This window comes from Bactrocera oleae, chromosome 6, assembly GCF_042242935.1.
Source record: "Bactrocera oleae isolate idBacOlea1 chromosome 6, idBacOlea1, whole genome shotgun sequence".
NCBI lineage: Eukaryota > Metazoa > Arthropoda > Insecta > Diptera > Tephritidae > Bactrocera > Bactrocera oleae.
In genome coordinates, this window is record NC_091540.1 from 59,489,520 (window position 1) to 59,502,907 (window position 13,388).

At 34.9% G+C, this 13,388-nt stretch overlaps 1 protein-coding gene across 2 annotated transcripts; it reads right to left on the reverse strand.

The window, feature by feature from the left end:
- Positions 1 to 10,158: 10,158 nt before the first annotated feature.
- LOC106620484 (probable serine hydrolase) lies at positions 10,159 to 13,066 on the reverse strand. 2 transcript variants are annotated; one of them, XM_070111416.1, is made up of 2 exons: positions 12,667 to 13,066; positions 10,159 to 11,296 (listed from the first exon to the last, which is right to left on the reverse strand). In XM_070111416.1, exons 1-2 carry the CDS (start codon positions 12,703 to 12,705, stop codon positions 10,280 to 10,282), a joined length of 1,056 nt encoding a protein of 351 aa, XP_069967517.1. In that variant the 5' UTR covers positions 12,706 to 13,066; the 3' UTR covers positions 10,159 to 10,279. The 2 variants fall into 2 exon arrangements, with proteins under 2 accessions (XP_069967517.1, XP_014094468.2); XM_014238993.3 differs by having other exon boundaries at positions 10,160 to 11,296; positions 12,752 to 13,065.
- Positions 13,067 to 13,388: the final 322 nt, after the last annotated feature.

Here is a 13,388-nt window from a genome sequence, read left to right on the forward strand (position 1 = left end):
AAATGTCACGTATACGCACGGGCATAGCAAATAATTTTTTCGCTGCAAATCGAAAATTTGAAATGAGTTTTTGTGCATTTGGTATTGAAGGGTGCACAATAAATTTTGTGTTTTTGCTTGCAGCACACTATAGAGGGATCTATCGTAGCAGATATATCTCTCTATATTGTCTAGTAAAATTAACAAAAATATAATAAAATAAAATAAATAAATAGATGTCTAAAAATTTATTCTAAATTTAGAAAATCAACATTTCAATAAATTGAGCTAGCTCAACAAGTAATTTCATTATTAAATGCGTTCGAATGCTCCCATCCACATACTCGTATTTGTGGCTGGCTGCTCTCTTATGCATATATACAATACAATATGTGTGTGTATTAGTATGTGCTAACTTTCATAATTTAACTATTTTACTGCAAAATAAAAAACTTATTTTACTTGCAGCTCTTTTGCTTACTTTCCACTCCAATGCGATAGCAAGAAAGCAAAAACAGCGACAACAAAACAGCAACAACAACCGACGTGTGTGACAAATTGTTGCAATTTTTGCATTGTAAACCATTAAAAACAGAGCATTGCATTTGATTTATTTTATTTAATACACATTTATTTCTGTCAAAAGCTGACAAAAACATTCACAGTTTGCACACACGTACAGATACACGTGCGAATTTAACTATTTGATGCGAAATAATAAATTTAACTGTGTACTTGTAGTTACCAATAGAGAGTTATTACAAAGGGTGTTTCAATTAAAGGGGGGAGTTTTTTTCTGGGTTTAAAGGGTGCAATTTTTATTTCAACCTTTGAAATGTATTAATTTAAATAATTTAAAATAATTTTAATTTCTTCACTTAACAGATTTTATTTTTTTTTTGGCCTACAGTTATACTGTTTGTATGTATATGCAGGTAAGTGCATAAATTGAATGTTTTTAACTGTTCTTGAAGTATTATGCACGACTTTTCTCTTATATTATTTTACTATATTTATTATTTATTAGTTTTCAATTTGGCAACTTATAAATAAAAGTTGATATTTTCCACAATATTTTTTTCAGGTGGCAACTCTAGTCGTAAACTTTTCATAGAGTTGTTATTTAATATCCTGGTTACATTATTACGAAAGCAATGCAGGCATTAGACTTTATTAAGATTTTTTGAATAGTTGGCAATCCTAATCAAAATTTTTCAAAATTATGTTAATTTCTACTAAATAATAATAATAAATATATATTTTTATTAATTGTTTTAAGGCGTATGACACTGTAAAAGTTTCAAAAAATCTATTTTTATGTGAAATTTTGAAAATATCGATTTGTTTTATATTTCGGTATCTCAAATAGTTTTTGAGTTACAACTGGAAGGCTTAAAGGATAGCCGCGTGGTTCAATCCGCTCCACCAGTTTATCGTTAAACGAATTTATTTCGTAGCAGCATTTTTCCAATTTGCGAAGTGGTAACTCGAGGACAGCGTGGCTTCATTGCAATTTTTTGAATTTGTGGCAACCCTAGCTAACTTTTTCTATGTTATCTATAGTTCTCACTAATTATCTATGGTAATAGTAGTTCTAAAATATATTCTTATTGGTATAAAGTAAAAATTTAATTAATATAAATTGTCAAATATGTGACAAGGCCAAGTTTTTTATTTTTATTTTTAAATTATCCTACTAAAATCGAGAATCATACTTAATGAACACAAGTTTAGAAAAATGTTTTTGTTTTGTTAGTGGCGTATGGTATATTAGTATAATTATAGTTGTCCTTGCATGACCTTGAACACTAACCAGCATTACATACAGTCAAGATTGGGAATTTTTTAATTAAAAATTTTACGCCCCCTAACTCTTCAAATAGAAATAGGAAGTTAATAAAGGTACGGCACCCTTTTCGATTTCCAGAATACCGCTGTTCCAAGACGATCCCAAGCATACAGACCTTTTTGATATTTCCAACAGAGTTTCACTGACATTAAGTGAATCTGTTCTATATAGTTCTCTATTCTGTGAGAAGTCCATATTTCCCTGTAAGACTAAATTTCCTTAAGTTTCGTTGTCATTTCCAGCCAGTCCACGATGTGCTTCAGAGGCTGCATCCGATTTCTCTAGTCTTAATACATAATAGAGTCCTTAAAGGCTTTTAGAAAATACTTACTATCTAAACTGTCTGTCGGTTCATTGGTCTGTCTTTACGCGAGTAGTTTAGTACCTTGGCTCTTGAGATATCGAAATAAAATTCAGCACACGTTCTTCCTTCCTCTAGAAGCGGCTCATTTGTCGAAACTGCCATACATACTGTCCGATCAAAATATAGATAAAGATCTATTTATCACTTGTTTTGCTTTAAAAAAATGTACCTATGAAGGGTATTACAGCTTCGCTGCAGTTGAAGTTAACGTCGTTTCTGGTTTTTATAAATAATTGATGTTTAAAGCTTTAAACTTGGTCGAACTTCTGTTGCTATTTGAGCTCTGCAGTTTAGGTTAGCTAGTAGGTAAGATGCTATAGAAGCTGAGATCCGGTCAATGAGCTTTTGGGATGCTTTATTTTCAAGTCTTAGAAGAATTTAATGTGTCTGTGTTTTCATAATTGTCATATACTTGGATTCGAACCCACACCTTACCGACTAGTAGTCGCACACAAAACGTACTTTGTTATCGCAAAGTATTTTAATACATCACATAAGCAGATTTCCATAATTATGTAGAAAAACTATTAATTTTTTAACCCCTTAATAAGTTATAGTGTTCATTTGCACAAACATACATACAAACATTGGGCAAAGTTCAAGTATACATATGTAGGTATAAATAGTATAACTGCAAGTGAAATAAAAGCTTAACAATATTCGGAAGTAATTTGCCCAAACTTCCAATAAATTCGCATTTTACAACTTTTTTATGCAAATTGGATTAATGAAATGGAAATTGCCTGCTTGCACACGCGCGCATTGCTGTATGTGCGTATGTGTGTGTGTTCATTTAATTACAAGCGGACTTTAAATTGCAATGCGCAAATGTGCGTTTTTTCTTACGGCAATTAACAAACTATTTCCGATTGAAGTGAGCGGATGCCAGCTGTATATATGTATGTATGTATATATGCGTGTATATATATATATTTATATGTTTATATGTGCCTATGTATATATTGAAGATAATGAATTTATAAATGCTTTTTAGGCGTTCAAAGATTTCCCATTTGCTAAGAGCTTGGGTAAATCGCGAGTTGCAAGCACTTGAGGAATCAAGAAGCAAACAAGAAAAACGTTAACTTTGACTGCACCGAAGCTATAATACCCTTTACGGCTGTATTTCTTATAGCATAAAAGGTTATAACAAGATTTGTATCTTCATTTGGATCGACCTGTTTGTATGACAGCTATATGCTATAATGGTCCGAAGTGAACACTATGTTCGCAGATTTTACAGTTATATTGAATAATACTCTGTGCTAAATTTGGTGAAGATATCTTGCCAAATAGAAAAGTTTTCCATACAAAAATTAAATTTTACTCGATCAGTTTGTATGACAGCTATATGCTATAGTCCGAAATCGGCGATGCTTCTTGTGAAAAAAAGAACGTGTGCAAAATTTCGTATCGTTCAGGGTATAAAAAGCGCAATTATAACAGTGAGCTAGCGCGGCAACGTGCAAATATAAATGTATGTGTTTGTATGTATGTCTGTTTATCATGAATTAAAAGCGATACAAAAGCGAAATTCGCTGAAATATATATATGTGTGTGCATGTGTTTATGGCGACAGCGCAAAGTCTTTGCACTCATCAAGCTACTGCAGTCGTATATACATACGTATATACATATAGATATACCAATGCGCCTCATTTGCATATTTCACTTATGTACTTCGCTGCATTTCAAATTAAATTAAGTACAAATGTGCAAATTCAACGCCGATGAATTGTTTTCGCAATTATTTTACTCAAAAACTACACAAGGCTTGAGCTTGAAGTGGCTGAAAATGCACGTCACACACACACGCACATGCAAAAATATTATGCAGCAAGTGTATTTATGTTAATGATGATAAGGAAGACAAGAAAGACTCTCGCGCATATGGAGTGTTTAACGGTACAGCCGACGCCAAAAACTCCAAATTTGCACATGCCACACACATACCTTCATATAAATATACACATGTACACTCATACATACTAATATATATATGTATATGTTCATCTAAGTATATGTGATTATCCTATCTTGAGCAGTGTGGCTGTTCTTCACTGCCGTTGCCAGCAGTTTGCCGTTTAATGCTCTGCATAAATTAAAAAAATTATATTTTAATAACACATTACTTGGTATGCGGTAATGAATGCGCCAACTGATTACTTCACAATTTACTACTTGTGCTAACAAATACATATACATATGTATAACTACCAAGTCATTAACATTTTGTAATACTAGCTTACACAATTTTACTATTTTCACAAGGTGGCAACTCCATTCTGACATTTGTTCAAATACAGCAGCTGCGAATATTTTTACGAAAGCTAGCAATAACACGTAACTTTTTTATGTTTTATTTTTTCTTTAGGTGGCAACTCTACTCCAACATATAAGTACAGCAAGTACAGCAACTCCGAAATATTTTTCCAAAGCTAATACATATCACTCCTCCTGGCACCTCCGTTCCGGCATATATTCAAATACAGCGGCTCTGAGTATTTTGCCAAAAACTTAATACATGTAACTCTATTAACAAATACTTTTTGCATATTATAATTTTGTGATGTGTGGCAACAACATTCAACATATACATACATTCACGTTGCAATAAAACTTTCGAAATAGAGTTTTATGCAGAAAAACCTGCGAGTATGCTTCGTTCTTCGATAGGTGGCATTTTCCATAGGTGGTAACTCTGCTCCAAAATATTTTAATTTCAATTCTCCCAGTGCACTCATGGTAAGGTTTTCTTAAACGGTTTACGCTGGCCACATATTTCTTAAGCTTTATTTTTTTGGAGAGGTGGCAACTCTATTCCAAAAACGTCAATAACCGGACCACTTCCGACTGCATTTACAAAACCTCACTTTGTAAAACCATGCCGAGTTCGATTTTTTATTTTTAGGTGGCAACTCTATTGAAAATTAGTTCTAAAAAATAGATTGTACTAATATTTTCCGGAATGCTTTGTTAGACGTCTCATTTTGGTAATTTAAGATATTGAAAAATTTATTGTTTCAGACAGGTGGCAACTCAATCTCAAAATATGTGTTATAAAAGCTTTTTAGAACAAATTAGTTCTACAAAATAATGCATAGACACTCAAAACCCACTTTTTATTAGACCAATTCAATATCGGGCAATGGGCCGTACGGTACAGGGAATACCTTAAGCCTTTGAACATGTTCTAGCCCTTGATTTTGTCATGATTAAGTCAGCGTAGTCCTTGAATAAGGAAATAATCAATAAGCCTAATTTGCAGAGAGACGTAAGAGGTTATGGGAAATCCATTTTCTTTGCACTTTAGAGATGTACAGTTTTTTAATTTTGTTAACGGGGCTTGCAGTTTACCTAACTACTTTTCTTTCTAAATTTTTTCTATTAGCTTATACGGATCAGACCTTAGTCTTGCAGCCAACAACGTTAGTAAATTTTGACGTTGTCTGTTTTAATTCTTCGACAAATATCGATTGTATGTATTTTGATAAAGGTACATGATTGCTATGATACCTGAAACATAAAGTTGAAAAGGTTATGCTGTAGAACTAATGCTTAAAAGGCATTCAAGTTATAAAGGCGGAAAGATAGTAACTTTATAGTGAAAGCAACAACAAAAGTTATCCATTTTAAACAAAATATAGAGAGAAATTGGGGGAATCCCAATTCATTTGGTATAACCACTTGTTATTTTATTTTTACAAAATTACACAAGTTTTGTAGTTTATACCAGTTGATTTCTCGTTTGTTTCCTCCAATTTAGAAGTCCGACATAGTTAGAAATTTAATATAATTCTGCTTAATTGTGCCAGTCTATTATATTTATACTACTTTTTTGTTCGAATAACCTCTCTCTAAAAAAACATAAAGAAAGAAATTTAATATAATTCTGCTTAGTTGTGCAAATTTTTGCATTTATACCCGTCTATTTTATTTATACCAGTTGTTTGTTCGATTTACCTCTCTGTCTTCAGAATCTTATAATTTGATTTCTCCGAACTCTCATGTAAAATTTTGAAGGTACTTCAAGATAAATGTTCATTCCATAATTTATTTCTTCAAAATTTCTCCATAACACTCGCATCTGAGAACTTCAAGTTTTAACTCCCACACAGTTCGAAAGCCAACACCCGGAAATAAAAGCAAAGTTTTCACAGCAAACTTCTTAAAGAAATCATAAATTATCGAAATGTTACTTTTACCGTTAAGCAGCGAGCGCACACATATTTTTCATTCCATCTCTCTCTTCCACGCACACCCTCCACCACTATAGATTTGCTCGTTTGGCAAATACCGTTGCACTCAATTACTCGAAAATCATTTACTATCGGAATTGTGAAGTCAAACAGAAACGGCTGGTGCTAATGTCAGCGCTGACACATTCATTTCATGCAACAGCAACTCGAAACAAAGCAAAATATTTGCCAATCAAAGACACATGCATTACTCAACTGCACTTCTTCGTGGGAATGTGGAGCAAAGCAAGAGCGCCAATATAATACCGGAAGCTCGAGAAGAAGTGGAGACTTGAAAGTAGCGATGAAAAAAATTGCACAAAACGAACAAAAGAGTGAAACATGAACTGCCAAACCGACGACCGACGACCATTGATATACTGGTATGCAGTGTGCATGTGAAAAAAAAAAAAATAACAACAACACCAAAGATAACAACAATAATAGCAATAACAGCCAGTTAGCAGCATAACAGTAAATACCGTACAATTTATTTAGCTTAAAATACTCATTTATAATAGCGTCTTAAATTTAACACATTGTTGTCGTTCTCTACATTATTTCGGCACAATAACAGCAACAGCAGCAACAACCACTATACTATATATAACAACAAGAGCCGATTTCTTAACGGATTTGCATTCACATGCTGAGACAAGTGTAAAGGCAAAAAGCACAACAAACACTGATATATCTATGAAGCACACGAGGGTGATCCGATAGCTTTCCACAAAAAATTTGAAATTAAAAAAAAAAATGACGTCTAAAAATAGGACAATAACCTCTTTTTTCCACCCAAAGTTAAGCCCGAGTAGTTATATTTTTAACTTTGAAATCAAAGAGACGGCGCTCGAAGCCAAATCCAAAAAAAGCGGTGGATAGAGTACCAGTTTGTAGGCTAATTCTTCCAAAAAGTCTCGGCGACTTGGCAGTTTTGTCTGCAACTTGTCGTCGAATCAGCCCAAGCATTCACCATATTAGAACTCTGTGACCGTTTAGTGGAAGTAGAACACACCTTGTGAATTCCAAAACACGGAAGGCGGTCCGATAAGTACCTAACCTACAAAAGAAAAGCGAGCATTTTGTAAATATTTCAATTTATTTCTGAGCATCTAAAAAATTACACGATAACCTCCCCATTCGTCGAAAATTTTTACCCGATGAGTGATTTGTTCAAGTTTAAACTCGAAAAGAAGTCGCTTGTAGCAAAATCAAGAGAAAACGGTGGATAAAGCGACAGTTCGTAGACTAATTCAACCAAAATGGCTCTGTGATGGGGGCTTTTTGTTTGCAACTGTGCATCGAATCAGCCCAATAATTCGAGTTGCGCCTTGTAACCATTTTTTCCATGAAGAACACACGTCGTGAAAGCCAGGCTCTCTTTCGACTGTTGCTTGGTTTCTAGTGTGTTTCAGTGAGTATACGCGGCATACATCGACAGCCGAAATCTTTCCCAAGCCTCATATTTCATACAGGTTATGACCCTCATGATTTCTTTAAATATCTACTGCGATAGCTAAATCGTGCGCACCATCAAGCAGCGGTCTGTCACGTTATTCTCCGGAAACCAACGCGAGACGCGACTCATCAAAACCGACATACGACTTCGTTGAGACTCTGTAAACCAACTACAAAGGAACCACCGAAAGAGAAGAGTGACCCTACACAACATCTAAGCGCGATGTCTTCTTAAAACAAGAATCAAAGATAAGACAACACCGACCGATATTTGTTTCCATTTTTCTAAAAACCGCGAATCCGTTTCCACACGCGGTCAGAACAATACTTTTTTATCTGAATCGGAAATTCCGACAGAAATCGTCTATAAGAAAAATGTCTCTGTCGAGCTGTAAGACTAACAACTTTATGGACCTCCCTCGTAATGCAGTAACTATATAAACCAACTAGTGCTTTGTGTTTTTGTAGTTGTTGCAATTTGAATTTCATCGTCGCCAATTTTCCTCGAAGATTCTTTATTGTTTCAAGCAGCACACAGAGCTCCCGCCCAACCTTCTGCCAGCCGCGCTGAAACAAACAACCGCCCACTTTACAAGCCGATGATGAATCTACGAAATCATTTGAACGACAAGTTACTCGGGAAAGCGTGTGCGCGACGCTGCTGTTGCTAGTAAAGTGTTTTTTGTTGTCTTTTTCTCAGTGGCTTTGAATAAATACACGATTTTTGGCAAGCACATTCATTTTTTACACGCTCTCGGTGCATATTCTGTACACAAAGTAATAAATTTCCCGATAATGCTGCCGAGCGATAGGAACTTTTCGAGCACCAATGTAATTTGGTGCTAAAGTCATCGCTCTCCGCACTAATCCGCATACACTTTTAAGTCTACCTTGCGGACAGATAAAACCACAGCCATGAATAAGTCAAACATTCGACGACATGTAAATACCTTGGGATAAAATTACAAAAGATTTACATTTATTTGAGAAAGTTTGGTAAATTCCCTGCCTTCTGCGCTAAGTGGGATTATGAGCAGATAGACGTTGCAGTTGGTAGAGAATCAGAGCATGAGTATATGTGAGCGTACAATAAGAATTTAACACAATTTTTTCATATTTCTTACAAAGAAGCTCGACAGAAATTTTCAAATATTTTCTCATCGTACCACTTTAGCAGAGGTTCTCTTTTATTGGTCGATTTGAAAACCTATTAAGAACATTGGACTCTTAGAATAACGGACACAGATTTATGTGCGGTCAATTATCCTGTCGTAGTGAACTAAAGCCTCCTTTGCTGAACCTGGTAGGAATATTATTTAGCAGTTTGCTGTTTTCGCTCTGATTTTAACCGAAGAAGATCCAGCTCGACAACTAGTCCTCATTATCTAACGTAACCTAACCGTCAACATCAACATGGACGGATAAAACATTGTTGATGAAGTGCTATCCGCTAAGCTACCGACCCGCTACAGGAAATACGCAAATCATTAAAAACGATACACAATGAGATTTCCGAAAGAGCTGACAGACGGATCAAGGAAAGTTCAGGAAAGCATACATGAGAGAGACGTAGCACCAATTCGTCTAAGTTGTAAATTCTTTATCAAACTTCTCACAAAGCGTTGACGCTCTCTACATTGTAAACTTCAGCTCATACCAAACTAAACCTCCATCTGGCATAATAAAGGACTTGTAGTTCTATGTATGGCGGACAGCCAGACAGTATAACCTAACCTAACGTTTTTAGAAATTCATCATCCAAAAGACGTACTTTGACAGTTAAGAATGACATCTGTTAAAAAAAATTTTTTTTTCCTTAAGCCCACTATTTTTACAGATCATGAGAGGAATAAGGAGAGAAATATCAGCAATCTTACATCGGATTTCACTTGGATTCTCGTAGATAGAACTCTAGTAGATTAAATTTTTTGGTAGGGCTTTCTTTAAAGTCTGGAGCTCTTGCGGCAATAGAGTGATAAAAAAAAATTTTGGCCACGCTGGTGTATAAAGCAAGCAGGCAAGAGTAGAAACTTAACATCAAAGACCATAACAGGGCAGTACGATCTAACTCCAGTCGTACTTTATTTGCGCAAATATAACTTTTACTATACCATTTCGGCTTTTGTTAAGAATCTTATTACATTTTTTTTCCACAATTTTTAAAAAAATATATAGAAATTTATTGTGCTATACTTATGAGAAATGTAAACACATTTTTTTAAATATTTTTTTATAACTTATTTTATTAAAAAATAAACTATAAAGTTTTTTATTAACTTTTTTTATTACAAAATAATGAGACATTGATAAATGGATCACTGAAAACTTTGAAAACAATACCTTTTTATTTACCTTAATACTTAATCTGCCTACTCAGACCATTCTGGTCCATTACAGTTTACTTCTAAGGCGACACAAACGTCCTTTGACTTTCTTTCTTTCTTCACCAACACTTTCAGTACTCTTCATTGGCGTCTCATCATCGTCGTCGACGCACCAAGTGTTGGGCATCGCCGGTCTATGCATATTTATAAAAGGATTTATGACAGCGGCGCACGCCTCGGGATTATTCAAGTGTACATGGTGTGTACCTTCGATTTCGTAATATTCAAAATGTGGATTATTCTGACGTAGCAAATCAATTATAATACCGGAGTCCTCTTTCATCATATTCGACAAACTGCCCTTAATTAACAGATAGGGCACGTTCTTGATACGCTTAGCCATTTCCAAATGTAATGGCGCCCAAGAGATAAAGCGTTCGTAATATTTCAGACGAGCATCACGCGCGAAGTAATATTTATCTGGATATTTTGGGGATTTCTGTATGTTACGTGTTAGCAAATGTTCAGAATTATCTAATTCAACTGATCCCTGTGAACCTTCATATAGCACTTGCTTTAATTGCTCAAACGAATATGTCGGTGGTTCATGCATCGCCATCTTTTCGGCGCGTTCGACTTCTACGAGCAGTCGCTCGCTATTCGTACGTAATGCTTTGATTACCGAAGCTGGTGTATTTTTTTCTGGTATTAAGATATCGATAGCGATTAACATGTCCACCGTCCAGGGGTACAATGAGGTGTATGTGAAGGCGACGAGTGAGCTAAGGGAATGCGTTAGTAAGGAGACCTTTTGCCATTTATACTCTTTCATGACGCGTATGATCAAATTCACATAGTCAAGCGCGTGATAGGGCAAGCCTTTGGGAAATTTCGAAGAGTAACCGTGTCCGGTGAGATCAATACATAATATGCCAATGTGTTGTGGCAGCAGCGGTAGCAGTGTATCCCACGTACCCAAATTATCGAGCCAACCATGTAAGGCGAGTATCGGCCGAGTATTACGATCGCCATACCAACGTCCCGCTAGATGACCCCACGGTACGGCAATGCGTATGTCCTCGTACTACAAATAGTTAAAAAATAAACATAAATTTCATTACTACATATATTCAGTTGATTTAATAAGCAATGTAGTCATCCTGAAGTAATACCTTCCTTCTAGGAATAAAAAAACAGCCTAAATGTAGGCAAGAGAGATTCTTCAAACGAATAATAGAAAATGATAAAAAAGAAATATCTAGATATTATAACTGTATTCAGTTGACTTAATAAGCAATGTGGTGATCCTGAAGTAGAATCTTCCATCGATAAATAAAAACACAGATGTAGGCAAGAGAGTTCCTTCAAAAATTTTTTTTTTCGAAATATATTTTCGAATTATATTTCTGCATGCCCCGTTACGATTGCTGCAAGTCTGTACATACTTTTCCTGGACCTATATATATTTCTTGGAAGATGCCAGCTGAGTTTGGTAGACGGAAAGATGGAGAGATATTAAGTTCCTCGGAGTATACCCCCGTACCAACACCGCAGCTCATTTGGGTCCCGTCAGTATGGATTGAGGTAGTATTCTTCTAAAGTCTTGAACGTGTAATACGCCATACTTATGGTATAAGCTTTTGTAATACGATTCTAAATATTCCAATAGGCCAAGATGGTCTTTGAATGTTTCAGATAATTTCCTTAGTGGTTTCGATATAGTTATGGCATATTTCTCTAAGCGGATAATTCAGTCTCAAAAATAGGGAAAATTACGGAAAGCCTGGAAGGATTTTGAGCAATAACTTTTGTTTATGTGTTGTTTATAACAGTTTTCTTTACGAGCTTTGTTTGTTAAACAATTTTTTTTTCTTGTTTTTGAAAAGAGTCGAAATTTTGTAAAAAAAATTTTTTTTTCACTAATCGCTGGTTCATAAAATTGTGACATCATTGCAGATTGATAATATTTTTTTCAGATAACTAGGAGGGTTGAAATCATGGATAGGTTCATGTGCCAATTTTTTGAGACACCCGACTTCATCAATTGCCAGTTTTTTTTAGTTTTTTTAACTTTTTTTAAAATTTTTTTCTGTACTCTTATAACATTACTAAATAACTGATAAAAAAATCGATAGTTAAAATATTGATTGCTTTTTTTACGACACTTTAAAAATTACCTAAAATTCATGTCTCTAGACTAGAATACTCACTTAACCGAGAGCAATAACAAAAAATAGATCAAAATACATTTCCAATACTTGAACTTTGCCCACACGTATAATTGTAGCTCTCATAATATCGTTAATATGCGGCTAAGCAGTCTTATCAGTTCACTGGTCTAACGAACATACATACATGCGTATATCTTAAAAGCCAGCTGATGAGATTGCTCTCACACTCCTGCCATGCACAGCTGATAACAAAAACACAATCTACATATATGCATATACATACTTTCACTTGCTCAGCTGCTAACACGAGCACAAACGTCATTGAAATGAGCAGATTTACGAGAGCGAGAGCATACTCGCTGACTCACCTCACGTGGCGCTGGCTCTGTCATTATGCTTTGTATGCTTGTGCGGTGTTTTTCCAATAAAATCCGTCTGCTCTTTGATGTTCACTCTATTTATTTATTTATATTTTTATTCTTTCAAGTAATCACTTAAGTACCACAGCCTTTTATCCACTTCTCTGCTTATCGATTAAAATTTATATAATATTTATAATTTATATTTATATATTCGTTATAAATCAACTCGGCAGCTGCAAACGTAAGTGCGGTTGGCAGTAGCTATATACACTTTAGTGGCAGCTAACACCCGGCTAGACCGACTAACGACCGCGAAATGGTGAAACTTAACTTGAAAATGTAAATGTCTGTAAACGAAATACTTGAAGAGAGCACGCAATTCACTCGTATTGTTCTTGTTGTCGGTGTTGCTAGTAACGGGTTTCGGCGTGTATGTGTTGGTGAGATAATGATTAAGGTAATGGCACTAAGCGAGTACTTATTATAGGAAAGTGCTAGAAATCTGAAAAAGAGTGTGATGGAGAGTAAGTACATATAACTGTATAAGGGAAGATGGAACTATATACAAATGTTTATTTATACTTCTCTTGTTTTTACTCTCATCCATTATTAAATATATTCACATACAACTTTTTTAAATCTT

What these genes read in the sequence shown, in the direction of transcription:
- LOC106620484 (XM_070111416.1), bottom strand. Translation starts at nt 12,705, where the DNA reads ATGACGTTTGTGCTCGTGTTAGCAGCTGAGCAAGTGAAA. An exon ending in TAGCAGCTGAGCAAGTGAAA is followed by an intron (nt 11,297 to 12,666) that starts GTATGTATATGC and finishes AACTATTTGTAG; the next exon opens with TACGAGGACATACGCATTGC.